We start from the raw sequence: 18,937 nt of genomic DNA on the forward strand, positions 1-18,937 counted from the left end.
TGAACAACCCTGATTTTTTTCTGTTGTAAATTTTTGTGGAAAAAATAAAACTGAAAGCTGTTCTGGAATTAATTGCCAGTTCATTTGAAATATCTTGCACAATTTTCGTATTTTTCATGTATTTTGAGGCATTACATTTAAAAAAAGTAATTCAGTACGGAGGGTTCGGATAGTTGCTCACAATATTAGCAGCGAAAGGGTTAAATAAGGTCATGGCCACTTCTTTACCATTCCTAGCCCTTCCCCATCCCATCATCGCCATAAGACCTGTCTGTGTCAGTGCGACATAAAGCAAATTGTAAAAAAAATAAAAATATCCAGTCTACTCTACCATCTGATAGAATAAAACAGAACATGGAAATTGCCATGTTAGTAGCCTAGATGGTGTCCGGCCCCGTGGTGTAGGGGGTAACGCATCCGCCTGTCACCCTGTGGCCCCGGGTTCGATTCCTGGCCGGGTCAGAGGGTTTAATTGTAAATGATTTATATCCCTGGCCGGGGACTGGGTGTTAATGTTCCTTTCCTCACATTCAACACTACACTTCCACCATTTACATAAACTTGTTTCTGAGATGGTCAATTACAGGCTTTATTTTATACAGCCGGTCACCTTCAGTTGACTTTCAACGTTCGCGATTAGGCCAATACATCGCCGAACCCGGCAAGCGAGACGTGCGTGTAGCGGCAGCCGGTTATATCTGACGCTGCGTAAAAGTAACAGTTTTATAGACAGCAAGAATAATTTCCTGATGGATCGTCGTATTGTAGAGACGCATGGAATAGGTATTGCCGGAAAATTTTCAACGAGTTCTGTTCGGTATTATGATGTCAATGTTGAGTTTTTGGTCCTTAAACCCGCGGAAATAAATAATTGTGCAGCCGCCAAAAAAAGAAATACGGCGTGACGAAAGTCATTGTTCGGCGTCTAAAAATAGTCTAAAAATGTGTAGGCCTACTGTAAGACAATGTTAAAAATTAAATAATTGAAAAGGAGGTTCAACCTATTCAATACTGTAAGACAAGGCATTCATAGGATTTCACAAACTTCTTTTTGAGTCTGATTTAAATTTTTTGAAGGAAAAAAGTGGGGTTCATCTTGGATTCGGAGATATACGGTACTATATTTTTTTCAGAATGAAATTAAACATTCATGTAGTATGGGATTACGAAAAATAACAAACAAGTAAGCCGTTGTGTGGATATCATCTACGGAAACGCAAGTTTTGAACAAATTGATTGCCGTTTCATACCGATTTTAAAGTGCATGAAGGGTTTTCCAACTTTTATACAAAAATCGGATATAACGACAATCCGTTATAGCGAGTAAATTTTTCGCCGTTATGAATTCTCGCTATAACGGACTTCTATTGTACATGCAGGTTCCTTACATATGGTGCAAGTAGGGGCAAAAGATCTTCATAGGTCTATGCCTCAAACAAATAGCATTTTTTTTTAAAAAGCCTAGATGGTGTCAAATTAAAATTCCTCCATTGGGTAGCTGAGGCTCATACTATTATTATTCAAAATATTTATTGCTTGGGGCCATTAATTTTATGCATGTACATACAGAGTTACTTAGCATATTCAAAACTTCAACAAAATTCAGCAGTTGTCAGCATTGATTCAGTTTCCTCCTCCTCCTTGGGGCTGGGTGTTGCTGATTGTCTGACTATTCATCTTCATTTACACACAACACACCATAATACCAACCACCACAGAAATACACAGTAGTGAATGCCTCCCTCCATGTAAATTTGGCATCAGAAAAGGCATTTGACCTTGAAACTAGGCTTAATCCATGTTAGTGCCAATCCGAGATAATTGGGATAAAGCCAGGAGAGAAGAAATTCATTACTAATGTCATTCCGTATGTTTATGGCTGGTCTGCCAGAACATGCCCAAGAGATGCATAAACATGTCCTGTATGCATTATTAACTGCCAGTTTGTTAACATTGCTGGTGTGAACAGTAACAGGAAAACTCCCAAGTTTACAGCCACAGCGAACATTACGTTAATAATAATAATAATCGTATGACCTCAGCTACCATTTGCAGACATTTCGATATGACGCCATCTGGCTGTCTGCTCGTCAATTTCGACGTTCCGTTTTACTCTAGGTCCGCTAGATAGCAGACAGAGTAAACCGGATCTCTCTTGGGCGTCTATGGCTGAGATTTAATTAATTTTGTCGGGTAAATACCAAATGTATCACCAGAGATCTTTTACATGCCGACATCGAACGACATGGAGTATCGAATGGACTTTTTTCCGCCCTTCAAAAATCCGACTACCTCTGCCGGGTTTGAACCCGCTATCTTGGGATCCGGAGGCCGACACTCTACCACGGATCCACAGAGGCAGCTAACATTACGTTGAAGTGAGTCAAGAAAAGTCAGCTGTCTCAGCGAAAGAGTTAATTATACTTCTGGTTGTCAAAATTTAATTGATCCAAATGCACCCGTAAGTGGATTGGTACGCGCTCTGTTTTACAGAGTAAACTAGCTGATGTACCCGTGCTTCGCTACGGAATTTTACATTGTATACAGAATTCTCGGTTAGGTATCAATCGATCAATCAATCAATCACTACTGATCTGCATTTAGGGCAATCGCCCAGGTGGCAGATTCCCTACCTGTTGTTTTCCTAGCCTTTTCTTAAATAATTGCAAAGAAATTGGAAATTTATTGAACATCTCCCTTGGTAAGGTATTCCAATCCCTAACTTCACTTCCTATAAACGAATATTTGCCCCAATTTGTCCTCTTGAATTCCAACTTTACCTTCATATTGTGATCTTTCCTAATTTTAAAGATACCACTCAAACATTCGTTTACTGATGTCCTCCCACGCCATCTCTCCACTGACAGCTCGGAACATACCACTTAGTCGAGCAGCTCATCTCCTTTTTCCCAAGTCTTCCCAGCCAAAACTTTGCAAAATTTTTGTAACACTACTCTTTCGTCGGAAATCGCCCAGAACAAATCGAGCTGCTTTTCTTTGGATTTTTTCCAGTTCCTGAATCAAGTAATCCTGGTGAGGGTCCCATACACTGGAACCATACTCTAGTTGGGGTCTCACCAGAGACAAATATGCTCTCTCCTTTACACCCTTACTACAACCCCTAAATACCCTCATAACCATGTGCGGAGTTCTGTACCCTTCATTTACAATCATATTTATGTGATTACCCCAATGAAGATCATTCCTTAGTACGTGTAGTGTACGCGTTGTGAGCAAGATTGTATTAAATTGCATAGCTCTTAACGTTACCCTAGAAACGTGACGGGGAAGTCGCCAAACGTCTCTTTTATATGAAGACTGAATTAGGGAATTTTCATTGTAATGGTAGGCCAGCTTGCCTACCATCAGTGACAATCAGGTTGGGAAGTTTTCATTATAATGGTAGACACTCACTCTCCCCCTGCATTTTTACATCCTTAGAAAGGCTGTCTTAGTGGTTTTCCCAACTGAAATGAACATACGTCATTACAATGATGTCAGTAGGAATGGCGCTATTAAATGCAGTGCTTTCATATGAAATACTCAATGAAATGAAAAACCACACATTTTCTCACTTTTAACGAATAGGTCTACGCTACCGATCTAACAGTCCAAAGTTCCAGAGCTGGAATGACAGCCGTGATCCGTGAACAATCTACGTCTTTACGGCACCTCAGCGTCTCCGGAAACCGAGAAAGTAGTTAGTGGGACGTAAAGCCAGTAACATTATGTATACCTGTTACTGTTAATGCCCTGAGGGAAATAAATTGAAATTTTATTTTTCATTTTTTAAACATAGTATTCTGCACCTGGCTGCTTGTTCCTGCCACCGGCTGATGTGAACACTGTGCATCATTAGAATTTGTGGTAAATATGAACAAATATAACAAGTATTGATGTTACATTTCAGATGACAGGGAAGGTTCTGAAAGATCTTCCTCTTGAAGTGTTTGGCCACTGGCAGGTTGAAGATTATGTTCCTCCAGAAGCAGTTGATGGAATAGTCCCAAGGAATCCATATGGAAATGTAGAGCTTTTTAAGGCGTGTATGCTTCCTAAAGGAACAGTGCATTTGCAGTGTAAGTATACTGGACTGCTTAACAAATTTGTATTCAAACTTTCATTTAAAAAGTCATAGATAATTGATTTCTGTTCCAGTGCCTGGTTTGAATCGTGTTGCTCGGAAGTTGCAGATAGATTGTGCTCCAGCTATGATAGGTTTCGATTATCACAGTGGAGGATGCCACCCTGTATTTGATGGCTTTGTTGTATGTGAGGAATTCAAGGAGGTTCTTGTTGATGCATGGACTAAGGTGAGAATCAGATATACTTTTAAATGATTATGGTGAATGTAGGAGTGGTTATGTGAGTCAAACGGTTAACAGTATTATTACCATATTTTTAATGTGTCTAAATCCATACCTGGTTTGGGCAAGAAGAAAATTTTTACTTTCATTGATCTGTCTCAGTCTCACCATTGGTTTTGATAATAAGACAGTGACTGGGGTATGAGGAATGCTCGTAACGCCATTCCTTGCACAGCCAATTCGTGTTACGAATGGTGTGAAGGTGTCACTCATAATCAGTTGGTGTGTGTGTGTTTTGGTGGGCTTGGCAGACTGATATGTACACACTGAGTGGCCAAAAGTCATGGGAAGACACTGAATGTGATGTTAATAACAAGTCACTCCTCCGCGAGCCCTCAAAACGGTAGCAGTACGGCGAAGCATCGACTATACAAGGTGTTGGAATCGTTCTGGAGGGATCTGGACCCATGCATCTTGCACTGCTACCCTCAATTTGGTCTTGTGTAGTTGGTGTGAGGTTCATGGAGTGCACACCAGCATCGACAGCATCCCATAAATGCTCGATTGGGTTAAGATCTGGTGATCTGGAGGGCTAATCCATGGTCATAACTTCACTGGAGTGCTCCTCCAACCACCTGCGCACCACCACAGAGCTTTGACATGGCTCATTGTCCTATTGAAACATGGCATCTTCATCAGGATAGTACTTTAGGGCCAGAAAGGGATGCAGGTGGTCTGAAAGAATGTCCACATAACGTGCACCTGTTAGTACTCCCTGCGGTTCGAACCCCACTGCCGGCAGCCCTGAAGATGGTTTTCCGTGGTTTCCCATTTTCACACCAGGCAAATGCTGGGGCTGTACCTTAATTAAGGCCACGGCCGCTTCCTTCCCACTCCCAGCCCTTCCCTGTCCCATCGTCGCCATAATACCTATCTGTGCCGGTGCGACGTAAAGCAACTAGCAAAAAAAAAAAAAAGTACTCCCTGCAGTTGGACTGTGGGGCCTAATTACGATCATGAGAGCGCCGCCCAGACCAGAACTGAACCACCTCCTGCCTGGAGACAACCTTGTTGACGCGCAGGATCCATGGCTTCATGGGGCGTACGCTACACTGTCATGCACCCATTAGCATGATACAACTGGAAGCGGAATTCATCAGACCATACCACATGCTGCCACTGTTGCTTGGTTCATTGCTGATGTTCGCGGGCCCATGCACGTCGTTCAGCTCTGTGTCGAGGTGTCAGCAAAGGGACACGAGTTGGCTGGTGAAGCCTATGCAGTGCAAGTTGCCTCCTTACAGTCCTGGTAGAAACAGGTTTCTGACTCCCACCATTCAACTGGGCGGTGATCTGACTCACAATAGCCCATCAAGCGCCCAGTATGGTTCTACGGAGGCGACGTGATGTCTGTTCATTAATCACCTGTGGTCTTCCCGTGCGGCAGTTTACGCGAGTGATAACGTTCTCTCTGCGATTTTGAAAATCCACTCTCGACACTGTTAACCTCAGAAACCCGAATTAGGGTGTAATCCCCGCAATGCTATAACCCATGTGCCGTGCACCGATAATCATCCCACATTCAAAGTCAGTTAACTCGTGACGTATTGCCGTTTTCATGACACTGGTGTCTGTGACAGACTGCGCAGCTAGCCGCAATGCTCAGGAGTCATACACATCCCATTTTCTAATAGGACACCCCTTCCTGTGACTTTTGGCCACTCAGTGTATATTAACATCTTCTGGCTTTGCAGGTAAAGGAACAGGGAACTACCTCACTCCTCATTTCCCTAGTACACCTCTCTAATGACGCATAGCTATTTGTTGTTAGCTAAAAGTAGAGTTGTTGGTGATCCAACCAGCCTTCGCACTGTAGCAAGGAAAGGGGAGATTAATGATTTGGCTTATATTGATCACCATCAATGAAGAGATGTGTGTGATTTTTTCAATTCGTATGTACGAAATAAGAACACTGGCATTTATTTGAGCCGTGGAGGATCTCAGCATATTGTGTATACAGTGGAACCTCGATTATCCGTTCCCGGAAAATACGTTTTCCCGGAATATGCGTTCAAATTACGTGGTCCCGCGAGCATCGTAATTAAATCACGTTGTAAAAGTCCCGCATTATCCGTTCCTCGAAGAAACGCTTTCCCGGATCAACCGTCCAGAAATTCCAGTCCCATCAATGCTAAATCCTCGATCAATCGTTTTTTAATAAACTGTACCTCACGAAAGGACAGCTATGGAATATTTATGGATCTTGGCGTTAACGCCCCGTCACTGCGATAATTAAAGCAAGTACTGTACTGGTACTAGAAAAGCGATCGGCGGTGAACTTGCATAAGAGACCATCTTAGCATCGCATTCGGGTGGTGTTGTTTAGAGAATCTCGGAAAATCATAAAGCAGAGGGTGCCCACAACAATTGCAAGGAGACACGGCGCATTTCGACAGCTCTGCTTGAAGACGGAACAAGTTTCGTCATATGTTCGCACTTATAAAACGTCCATATTATGTCCAGGGTTAGATGTTTATATTTTTACATTTTTTCTATCATACTGCCGAAGAGGTTTTCGGCACTTTGCTCAGGGCACTGCAGAGTAACTGGGCTTTCACGCAGGAATCGAAACTGCTCCTTCTTAACACAAATTCAGTACCTTTCGATATTATCGTACATGATATGTTAGCGAGACCAAAACAGATGTTGCACCCTACATTTAAAAAAAAAAGAAAGCCATGGGAGGTCTTGGGGTTGCCTATTACTGTTTAGGTCCTGATGTAAGACTGGGAATGTTACGTTTTTGTGTTAAAGTACCAAAAACTGCAGTCGTTTTATTTGCGCACGTTACATTTTAAAGGGTTGGTATCATTTCAAACTCGTACTGACATGTGCAGCGAGCGCGCTTTCCAGATGACCTCAAGGTCACGAATAACCGTAATTTCTGAAGTTTTTATATTTCTTTTATCTTTCCAATTTGATTGGATTTGTGACGCGCAGAATTGAATATAATGCATTCGAGAACTTTTAAGAATCGATACTTACATTCGAAACCATGTTTTCGAGTTCAACATAACCTTTAAAAGTCGATGTAGGCCTAATTTGCGCGGTATGAGATTTCCAGTAACTGACTACGAACAGTATACCGGAGACCAAATTACAATGAAAGATTAAGAAATGTACGGATTTCGCCATCATTTTGGGTGCTTTTGTATCTGATGTGCTTTATTTTATTAGATGAGAGAATTAAAAACTACTTGTGGTCGATTGTTGTTTGGCTTGGCGTTATTAGATTTTTCGAAGTTTGGCTAGCCTAATCAAAGTTGCTGAACTGAAAGAAGTTTTCACAGGAAACTGACGAAGATTCCCCTGTAAAATTGAATATAAAGTACCGAGATTTTGAACTCGCGTACCGGTTATTAATGCGGTTTCGCGGTCTAACATGCCCGCCTCTCATCCAGAGGGCCCGGGTTTGATTGCGACCAGGTCAGGCAATTTTACCTGGATATAAGTCTGGTTCCAGGTCCACTCAGCCTACGTGAATACCTTTAATTGTGGAGCTATCTAATGGTGAGATGGCGACCCCGATCTACAGAGCCAGGAATATTTGCCGAGAGGATTCGTCGCACTGACCATGCGCACCTCGTAATCTGCAGGCCTTCGGGCTGAGCAGCTGTCGCTTGGCAGGCCAAGTCCCACTGGGGCTGTAGTTTGGTTTGGTTTAGGAGTTTTTGTAAGATTATAATTATACATATTTTATTTTTGTGATGTTTAGCCAAATTGTTGATGGTTTACATTCATTCCCGGATTTTCCGTTTTCCCGTGTTGTACGTTTTATTTTCATGGTTCCTCGAAAAACGGAGAATCGAGGTTTCACTGTAGTAGCAAGATGAGTGTCACAGAGAAACATACAAACAAATAATGGATGAATAAGTGGGTGGGGCGTGTGTGTGTGTTTCTGCCGAACTGTTGTCCCGTACTACGGACTTGGGTATGAAGTGAGATGAATCTTCATAGGAATTTTTACGCCCGAATGACTTTCATGATGTCAACGCTGTCAGAAGAGTTAATGAGATGAAGTTGATGACGTGATATAATATGATAGTAGAAAGGGAGAGTGTGAAACGTAGTGCTGGCCCATAGCCTACTTCTGTCAAATAGGATCAAGGGGTCTTCAGAAGGCTTAACGCCCCCATCCGATGGACAAGTCGCCCTGAACAGTGTCATATGCCCTCACTCGATATGCTGTGGAAAGGTTTAAAATTGAATCGAGGCTTTTGGTACACAGTCTAGTGATTAGAACATCTGATAGCAATTTTTTTTTTGGCCAATGGGACATGAACCAGCTAACCACAGTATCAGACCATATAGACTTGACGCCGTAGGCATGACCACCAGGCAGGCTTGGGTTTGTTTTGGAAATATAAATTTATGGACTAGATGTACTACTACTTTATATACACTAGTGATGGGTTGTTCAAATATGAGTTGACTCTTGTACGAGCTAGCTCCCTCCTTATTCCTTGAGAGCTAGTCATTCATTTACGAGCCGACTCTTTTATCAACTGCGACTCCAAGAAAGAGCTAGCTCGTCACATCGACACTAGTTGCCCGGCTCCATGGCTAAATGGTTAGCGTGCTGGCCTTTGGTCACAGGGGTCCTGGGTTCGATTCCCGGCAGGGCTGGGAATTTTAACCAACATTGGTTAATTTCACTGGCAGGGGGTTGGGTGTATGTGTCATCTTCATCATCATTTCATCCTCATCACGACGCGCAGGTTGCCTACGGGTGTCAAAAGGCCTGTACCAGGCAAGCCGAACATGTCCTCGTAACTCGGGCCAGTACAGTATAGGGTTTTTAGGAGAGAAGTAGGTTTAAAACGTGATGAGAACAATCAAATCACAATTGGCAAGGACTTTGTTTTCGTCGCCATAAGACCTATCTGTGTCGGTGCGACGTAAAACAAATAGCAAAAAAAATACACTTTGTATCATTTTGCACTCGTACCGACTTGTACAGCGAGTGCACTTTCCAGCTGTGGTCAAGGTCGCGAATAACCGTAATTTTGGAAGTGTTAATGATATTTTTTCTCTTTCCAATTTGATTGTGATTAGTGATGGGCGGAATTAAATATAATGCATTGCAGAACTTGAGAATCGATAGGGCCTACTTACATTCAAAACCATATTCTCGAGTTCAGCATAACCTTTAAAAGTCGATGTAGGCCTAATTTACGCAGTACAAGATTTCCATAAACTATGAACAGTACCATATACTGGTGACCAAATTACAATGGAAGATAAAAAATGAAAGGGTTTCGCCATCATGTTGGGTGCTTTTGTATCTAATATGCTTTATTTTATTAGATTACAGATTTAAAAACTACTTGTGGCCGATTGTTGTTTGGTTTGGCGTTACGGGTATTAGCTTTTTCGAAGAGTTTAGCTGATCAAAGTTGCTGAACTGAAATAAGTTTTCAGAGGAAATTGACGAAGTTTCCATGGTAAAACTGAATGTAAAGTTTCGAGATTTTTAGTTGCGTACCAGTAATTAATGTTTGAAAAGGACCCACGGTCTAACTTGCCTGCCTCTCAACCGGAGGACCCGGGTTTGATTGCCGGCCCGGTCAGGCATTTTTACTTGGATATTAGGGCTGATTCCAGGTTCACTCATTCTACGATTACCTTTAATTGAGGAGCTATTTAATGGTGAGATGGCGACCCTGGTCTAGAGAGCCAGGAATAACGGCCGAGAGGATTCGTCACACTGACCATGCATCACCTCGTAATCTTCAGGCCTTCGGACTGAGCAACAATTGCCTTATCAACTTCAAGACAATTGGGTTTGATAATAAGAATTTTAGCTATGGGATTTCCTAAGTTAGCCTTTTTTTTTTTTCCTGGCTCAGTCCGGTGGTATTTGAAGGTGCTCAAATACGTCAGCCTCGTGTCGGTATATTTACTGGCACGTAAAAGAACTCCTGCGGGACTAAATTCCGGCACTTCGGCGTCTCCGAAAACCGCAAAAGTAGTTAGTGGGACGTAAAACCAATAACATTATTAATAACATTATTATTATTACTTTTTTTCATCTTTTAACGCACGCATTATTTAAGGCCCTTTTATTTATATATGCTGGTTCATTGATTCATAATATAAAGGATTCTCAAGGCGGAAGGCCCATTGGGGCTGTAGTTTGGTTCGGTTTAGGAGTGTTTGTAAGATTGTAAGTATACATATTTCATTTTAGTGATGTTTAGCCAAATTGTTGATGCATCATTCGTACCCGGATTCTCCGTTTTCCCGTGTTGTACGTTTTTTTCCGTGGTCCCTCCAAAAACGGAGAATCAAGGTTCCACTGTACAAGCTGCTCCTAAGAAAATGAATGAGCCGGAGACTAATAGGATATTGGCGTTGATTTCTTTGGTGTTCTGTTTGAGATAAGATAATTATTGAAGTGTGCACCAGTGTGTTTGTGTGAAGTTGTTTAAAAATGCCTCCTGTTTCGAGTAGGAGTGTTTAAAAAAGTCAGATTCCTCGAGTTATTAATAAGAATAAACCAAGAGGGTAAGAGAAAGAGAGGAGGAGGTGAATCCCTGTTTGAAATGCCAAATAAGAAGAGAAAATTTTAGAAACCAGTAGTAGGACCAGATGATTTCAACACTGGGGCCATAAGAAGAAGAAGAACTTCTAGTTAGTGGAGAAATGTATTACAGCTATTCCAAAGCTTCATTTGAAAATGGCGAAGGATTTAGGATTCGGGGAGAGAAAACAAGTTTAGGAACTATTTTTTAACAGAGCACAAACGTCGACATGATCGCTGTACAACACAGACGCTAGTGTTTGGCAGACTTAACTTGTGTGTTTTGGTAGATTAATGTCAGATGATCAAACTGATGTATGTTTCAAATTGATATGGTGTGTACTGTTCGCTGTGCGTCTTGGTGAAACTGGGAAAGACTTATGCTAGTGGTTTTATGTCGCACCGACACAGATAGGTCTTATGGCGACGATGGGATAGGAAAGGCCTAGGAGTTGTAAGGAAGCAGCCATGGCCTTAATTAGGGTACAGCCCCAACATTTGCCTGGTGTGAAAATGGAAAACCACGGAAAACCATCTTCAGGGCTGCCGACAGTGGGATTCGAACCCACTATCTCCCGGGTGCAAGCTCACAGCCGCACGCTCCTAACCGCACGGCCAAATCGTGCGGTAAAGACTTATGCGTACACCTGGTACAAATAGTATTATTTGCCAATATTGACCTATGGATCTGAATGTTGGACTTGAACTGAACAAAACAAATATCTGAGTGGATTACAAGTGACAGAGATGTGCTTTCTGCGAGGGATCACTACAATCAATCAATCAATCAATCAGTCACTACTGATCTGCATTTAGGGCAGTTGCCCAGGTGGCAGATTCCCTATCTGTTGTTTTCCTAGCCTTTTCTGTAATGATCGCAAAGAAATTGGAAAATTATTGAACATTTACCTTGGTAAGTTATTCCAATCCCTAACTTCCCTTCCTATAAACAAACATTTGCCCCAATTTGTCCTCTTGAATTCCACCTTTATCTTCATATTGTGATCTTTCCTACTTTTAAAGACACCACTCAAACTTATTCGTCTACAGATGTCCTCCCACGCCATCTCTCCATTGACAGCTCGGAACATACCACTTAAATACAAAGTATGTTACAAGTGTTATTTTTATAATATCCACCTATTCAATACAAACAGATCTTTTTTAAGAATTAAATATTATTATAAAATGTTAAGGGACATGTTTTGCCCATATTAAGGGCATCGTCAGCCTTGAACTCAAATCTATATGGTGAAAAATCAGGATCCTGATTGTTCTTACAAGTCATAAAAAGAGGATAGCAATGTACTTGTTAGTCTAAACATAAAAAATTATTAGAATGTCCTTGGTTAAAATCGTAGTAACAAGCTGCATGTCACAAGTTCACAAGATTATACTTTCTGGAGCGTTGAGTCAATGCGCCCAAAAACTTGTTGGGGGTAGAGCAATAAACAGCTCAATCTTTATAATGAAATAGAAATGTGTTTCCTTGATAACTCCTGTTGGAGGATAAGAAAGAGTAAAGCTGATAGACTGTGAAAGATGTTAATTTTTTATGTTAAGAAAAAACAACAGTCTTCTTAAGTAGCTGTTCAGCAGTCTATAGTCTTATTTAACTGGCTTGAAGGTGTGAAAGTCGAATGTGTTACGATAAGATAACAGTCTTCTTTAAGTAGTTGTAGGAGCAAGTATTCGGCTGTTTATAGTCGTATTTATCTTTCTTGAAGGAGCGAAAGTAGAAAGTATATTGACGTTGATAGAGTTTTTTGGTGTGAAGTCTGTAACAAGAGGAGAGTGAATGCTTAGGAAAGGTATTTTTGAAGAGAATGTGGGTTTTAAAAAAAAAACATGGAGAATGTATAAAACACTTACCCTTTCGTCTGTAAAGATGTAAATCAGTTATGGAAAGGTTAGTTGAAGAAAAACAACGTTTCGTGTTGTTCATTTATTTCTTTAACTGTTATGGTGCTAATCAGTTGCTATGGTAGCGTTGAATGACTGACACTTGTGCTTCTAGTACTATAGCGATGTGAGATTGGCGGAGGGGAGGGGGTAAGCGGCGCGTTAAGTTTATTTAAGTTTATGTGTTGTTGGTTGCGAGAGATTTGCGTGGTCGGACAGGGAGGGAGTCGTGTTGGGCTGCGGGAGAATTGCGGGGGCGGACATGGAGGGAGTCAAGTTAGTTAAAGTAGGTTCTAGAAGATGTTAATATTTTTAAGAATGTAGTTACATTTTGGATTTAGAGTTTGCAATAATTTGGGTAAAGTTTCGTATAATGGATTCTTGACTTCAATCAAATCATTGAGGTTTAGATTTTTGTTGTAGTATTGGTCCAAAAATATATAGATGGTTTCAAGTTAATTCATAAATTTTCCTTTGTCTACTCTTTTAATTATTGTGAGGTCTTGTTCTGTCGTTGTGATGTCCTGTTTCGTTCATACAGGAGCTCTAGCTGAAAATTTATTGTGCTTAAAGGCATTACAGTAAAATACCAGTATAACAAAATTTTGGGGACCTCTGAAATTAATTTGTTATACTGAAATTTTGTTATAGTGAAATAAGTCAATTCTTAAGAACTCACCTAGTATTATATCCGTTCGTTATTGTTTTTAGGGGCGGAACTATGAGGTCATCTGCCCTGTTATATCAGCTGCAGGATCTGTATAACTTCAAAATATCATTATAATAATAAGAGTTACAGTACTGGCAGATGTTTTCAGAAAATCTATTTTTACATTGTACCAGCAAGTCTACACACTGTTCCAGAACATAATTTTTTGAAAAAGTCTGTGATTTTCTTCTGAACAGATCCAGACACAAGCTTGTTCCAAATAGTTACCAACCACTGCACATGAATTTAAAACAGATTCTGGCACATCACTTCGTGACACAAGAAAATCTTGAAGGCTACATGCCATGTTCGTTGCCTGCTGAAGAGAAGCTCTGTCAATCACAATCATTTTGGGGGTTGACTTCCTCTTCCTCCTCATCGCATGGATCTCTATCATTCATAATGTCCTCCACAATTTCCTCATTGGTGATTTCTTTGTGGACTATTACATCACTATCTACATTGATGTAGTCGGTAAGACTTACCATAGATGGCACATCCAACGTTGTGCACAAACGTTTTCAATTCTCCTCGGTTTCCACATCATCCAACACTTCACTTTCTGCGATATCTTCTGAAAAAAACCACTCCAGCTTTTCTAAAGCAGTTTGTGATGATGTCTGCATTCAAGGATTTCCATGCACCATTAAACATCTGCATTGCTTCCAATATATTGATGAGTAATCGTTAGACAGTGGGTTCGAGCCCCACTGTCGGCAGCCCTGAAGATGGTGTTCCGTGGTTTCCCGTTTTCACACCAGGCAAATGCCGGGGCTGTACCTTAATTAAGGCTACGGCCGCTTCCTTCCACTTCCTAGGCCTTTCCTCCCCCATCGTCGCCATAAGACATATCTGTGTCGGTGCGACATAAAACAAAATAGCAAAAAAAAAAAAATATTGATGTTAATGTCTCTATTCGTGGCAACGTTGCACAGCATTCGACGGACTACATGAGCTCGATAATGCTGCTTTACTGCATGAATTATACCTTGATCCAGCGGCTGTGGAATTGAAGTTGTATTTGGAGGCAAAAATAAAACTTTTACATGCTCCAAATGGTGAGCGACACAATTATGAGAAGAGCAATTGACCAACAATAGAAGAATTCTCTTTTCGGCCTTCATCCGATGTTCCAAGTCCAACAACCACTCTTTGAATAGCACAGATATCATCCATGCCTTAGAGTTGTGGCTGTATTCACAGGGCAGATGTTGCACCCCCTTGAAGCACCTTGGCTTCCCAAATTTCCCAATTATGAGAGGCTTCAGTTTAATATTAGATTTATTAAACACACTGTGTACTTTTAACAAAGAATGGTTATAAGGTCCCTTGAAAGTTATCATCGTTTGCATAGAAATTCAGGGAATTTATCCTCTCCTTACAATCAATCAAGTGGTACTGAGGGCAATACAAGCTGCAGAGCATACAGGAACACTGGGTTAAAGCATGATGGTAACCTCGTTGGTGACAAATTCTGTGGTGAAAGCCATGCGCTGCAGTCCGCGTGAAGATATATCGGAGTTCAAAGTTGGACTCTTTCCATACATCTGTGTTCATTGCAGGAGTTTCATAGAAGTCTGGATCTATTGCTGCAAGCTTTTGCTGTCTTTGTTCGATGTGGGCCTCATATGCTGGGGTGGATTCTAGATTATTACTTATCATTATCTCCCTTATGAAAAAGTCCGTGTCTACCAGTTTGTACACTAACCGTGTCTGAACTGTTCTGTGTAGCCATAATGCTCTTTTCAAGTAGGTGGCTTTCACAGCTTCCAGTGTCTCCCCAGGTTGGCCATAGTGAGATGCATCCATATTTTGCTGATGGCATAGCAGGCTATTGGAGCTATCTTACCGTAATGTTAAAGAGAATGAGGGCGGTTCTTCCTGATAGTTTCTCACTGCTCTTTATTTCAAATATGGATTTGATCACTGCAGTGCATTGTTCCTCTATGTGTTTAGTAAACGTCTTCCCAGTTACTTGCAAGGTTAAGCCTAAATAACGATACGAGTTTACCAGCTCTAGTTTGTTATTGCCACACTCAAAGACATCTTCTGTAGAGATATTTCCTCCTCGCCTAAATTTCATAACTTTTGTTTTGCTGGTATTTATCTCTAGATCATTTCTCAGAGACCATTCGTTTAGCTTATTGAGTCCTTGTTGCAGGGATTTTCTGTTTTTTGATAGCAATATCATGTCATCAGCGTACAGGAACATTGCAATATCTTCCGAGGCCACCTCACTGATGACATTGTGAGTCAACAGATTAAAAAGCATTGGGCTGAGAGGGTCCCCTTGGAGTACGCTATTAGTCTGGGTTATAAGTCCAGACCGGCCTAATTTATCATTAACAGTAAGCCAGTTAGAACTTAGTATATCTTCCAATAAGTGCAATAGTGGATTCCCTGGTCCTAAGATAAAAGATAGTTTCCTAAATAGAATGGTTCTGTTAACTCCACCAAATGCTTTAGTATAATCCACGAAGATAGCGTAAACGAAGAGAGGCTTCAGTTTGTCCGCCCCTGTGGAATTGATGCACAAAAGAGCCGTGATACGTTCTTTTGAACGTTTTTCCCCCAAAACACTTATTTCCCTTCAAACCAAGGGTTTTGTTCGGCATTAGTTTATAAAATAACGCAGTTTCGTCTGCATTATAAATGTCTGCCGGCGAATATTCTTTCAAGGCATCCTTTAGAGTCCCCAGCCGCCATGAAGACACAACAACTTCCTTTGGGGCATCGTTAGCTTCACCATTTATAATTTTGTGGGATATGCCATATCTCTCCCGGAACCTATGAAGCCAACCAGCACTACCCATAAACTCAGGTGACCCAAGCGAACGTGCGAAAGATCGCGCACGCTCACATAACAGTGGGCCATTTATTAGAATGTTTTTACTCCGCATTTCCACAAACCACGTATAGACGGCTTGGTCCACCTCCTTGTAGTCGGCTGTCCTGATCTGCTTATGCTGTGGACCTAGGGCATCAGCATCAATGTTTTCCTCTATCTTACTTTTCTGTTTTTTAAAAAGTAGAAAGTGTTGACGGGCTAATGCCATGCTTCTTCGCTACATCTCCTTTCTTTCTGCCTTTCTTTACTTCCGCAAGTATTTTACGTTTTTCACTCAACGAAAACTGCTGTCGCTTCTGCTTATTCATTTGCAATGATGTGTACTTATTTATTTAACGAAATGCACACGAACTTTGCAAGTTTAATGATATAACCTTAACAGCAAGAAGTAGTAGTTCTCCAAGAGAGAAAGAGAAAACAAGCAGAAATCAGCCTGGACTTTTATTCATCTGATGCTATGATTGACCGCAGCTGGACCGGTCCAAATAATGACATGAGAAGTCAAAGAGAATGTGAAAAGTGCTTTGAATAGGCTTTGCAAATTAAATACGAAGAAGAAACATGCAATGCATGATGCGACGAAACCGTCGTGTTCATTGGTGGATTACAAACATCGCGATCCTACTCAGCCAATAGTGTGACGTCTTACATTGGTTGATGGGCGAAGCCTATTGGTTGCGCAAAGCCTAGCGTTCATTGGTGGATTGCAAACTTGGCGCTCCTACTCAGCTAATAGAGTGACGTCTTACATTGGATGACGGGCGAAGCATATTTATTTATTTAAAAGCGCACAAATGTGTATTAAAAGAAAAATTACATTATTCTTTCGCATATTCTAGTGAAGATTTTGTTCTCGTGTTTCACTTGCTGAAGTGATAGCGATCGCAGTGTTTATCACACATTGTAGACACACGATGTAGGGACAGTTCATGAAAGTCTGATCGCCGGCATAGATGATGGTGAAACCCATGTACCGCCAGCCTATTCAAAGCACTTCTCATGTCATTATTTGGACCGGTCCAGTTGCAGTCAATCATAGCATCAGCTGAATAAAAATCCAGGCTGATTTTTGCTTGTTTTGTCTTTCTCTCTTGGAGAACTACTTCTTCTTGCTGCGTAAGTGAAAGCTGAGATTTATAACGTGTAACATACCACTTAATCGAACAGCTCGTCTCCTTTCTTCCCAGCCCAAACTTTGCAACATTTTTGTAACGCTACTCTTTTGTCGGAAATCACCCAGAACAAATCGAGCTGCTTTTCTTTAGATATTTTCCAGTTCTTGAATCAAGTAATCCTGGTGAGGATACACCGGAACCATACTCTAGTTGGGGTCTTACCAGAGACTTATATGCCCTCTCCTTTACATCCTTACTACAACCCCTAAATACCTTCATAACCATGTGCAGAGATCTGTACCCTTTATTAACAATCATACTAATGTGATTACCCCAATGAAGGTCTTTTCTTATATTAACACCTAGGTACTTACAATGATCCCCAAAAGGAACTTTCATCCCATCAACGCAGTAATTAAAACTGAGTGGACTTTTCCTATTTGTGAAACTCACAACCTGATTTTTAACCCCATTTATCATCATACCATAGCCCACCGTCCATCTCACAACACTATCGAGGTCACCCTGCAGCTGCTCACAATCTTGTAACTTATTTATTACTCTGTACAGAACAACATCATCTGCAAACAGCCTTATATCTGATTCCACTTCTTTACACATATCATTGATATATATAATAAAACATAAAGGTCCAATAATACTGCCTTGAGGAATTCCCCTCTTAATTATTACAGGGTCAGATAAAGCTTCGCCTACTCTAATTCTCTGAGTTTAATTTCTAGAAACATAGCCACCCATTCAGTCACTCCTTTTTCTAGTTCAGTAGCACTCATTTTTGCCAGTAGTCTTCCATGATCTACCCTATCAAATGCCTTAGATAGGTTAATCACTGTACAGTCCATTTGGCCTCCTTAATCCAGGATATCTGCTATATCTTGCTGAAATCCTACAAGCTGAGCTTCAGTGGAATAACCTTTCCTAAACCCAAACTGCCTTCTGTCAAACCAGTTATTAATTTTGCAAACATGTCTAATATAGTCAGAAAGAATGCTTTCCCAAAGCTTACATGCAATGCATGTCAAACTGACTGGCCTGTAATTTTCATCTTTATGTCTATCACCCTTTCCTTTATACACAGGGGCTACTATAGCAACTCTCCATTCATTTGGTATAGCTCCTTCAACCAAACAATAATCAAATAAGTATTTCAGATATGGTACTATATCCCAACCCATTGCCTTTAGTATATTCAATTCCAGCTGCTTTTCTAGTTTTCAACTTTTGTATCTTACTGTAAATGTCATTGTTATCATAAGTAAATTTTAATACTACTTTAGTATTACTCACCTCCCCTATCTGGACATTATCCTTGTAACCAACAATCTTTACATACTGCTGACTGAATACTTCTGCCTTTTGAAGATCTTCGCATACACACTCCCCTTGTTCATTTTGATTCCTGGAATGTCCTCCTTTGAACCTGTTTCTGCCTTAAAGTGCCTATACATACCC

The 18,937-nt window shown here is 40.9% G+C and overlaps 1 protein-coding gene across 1 annotated transcript in view; it reads left to right on the plus strand.

Moving 5' to 3' along the window:
• Xpc (DNA repair protein complementing XP-C cells homolog) overlaps window positions 1-18,937 on the plus strand; it is a 64,716-nt gene that overhangs the window by 26,397 nt on the left and 19,382 nt on the right. Inside the window, exons 4-5 of the mRNA XM_067143975.2 lie at window positions 3,911-4,079; window positions 4,159-4,313. Of these exons, the coding sequence (XP_067000076.2) occupies window positions 3,911-4,079; window positions 4,159-4,313 (324 nt within the window). The remainder of the gene's footprint in view (window positions 1-3,910; window positions 4,080-4,158; window positions 4,314-18,937) is intronic.

The sequence above is a fragment of the Anabrus simplex genome, chromosome 3, assembly GCF_040414725.1.
Source record: "Anabrus simplex isolate iqAnaSimp1 chromosome 3, ASM4041472v1, whole genome shotgun sequence".
Taxonomy (NCBI): domain Eukaryota; kingdom Metazoa; phylum Arthropoda; class Insecta; order Orthoptera; family Tettigoniidae; genus Anabrus; species Anabrus simplex.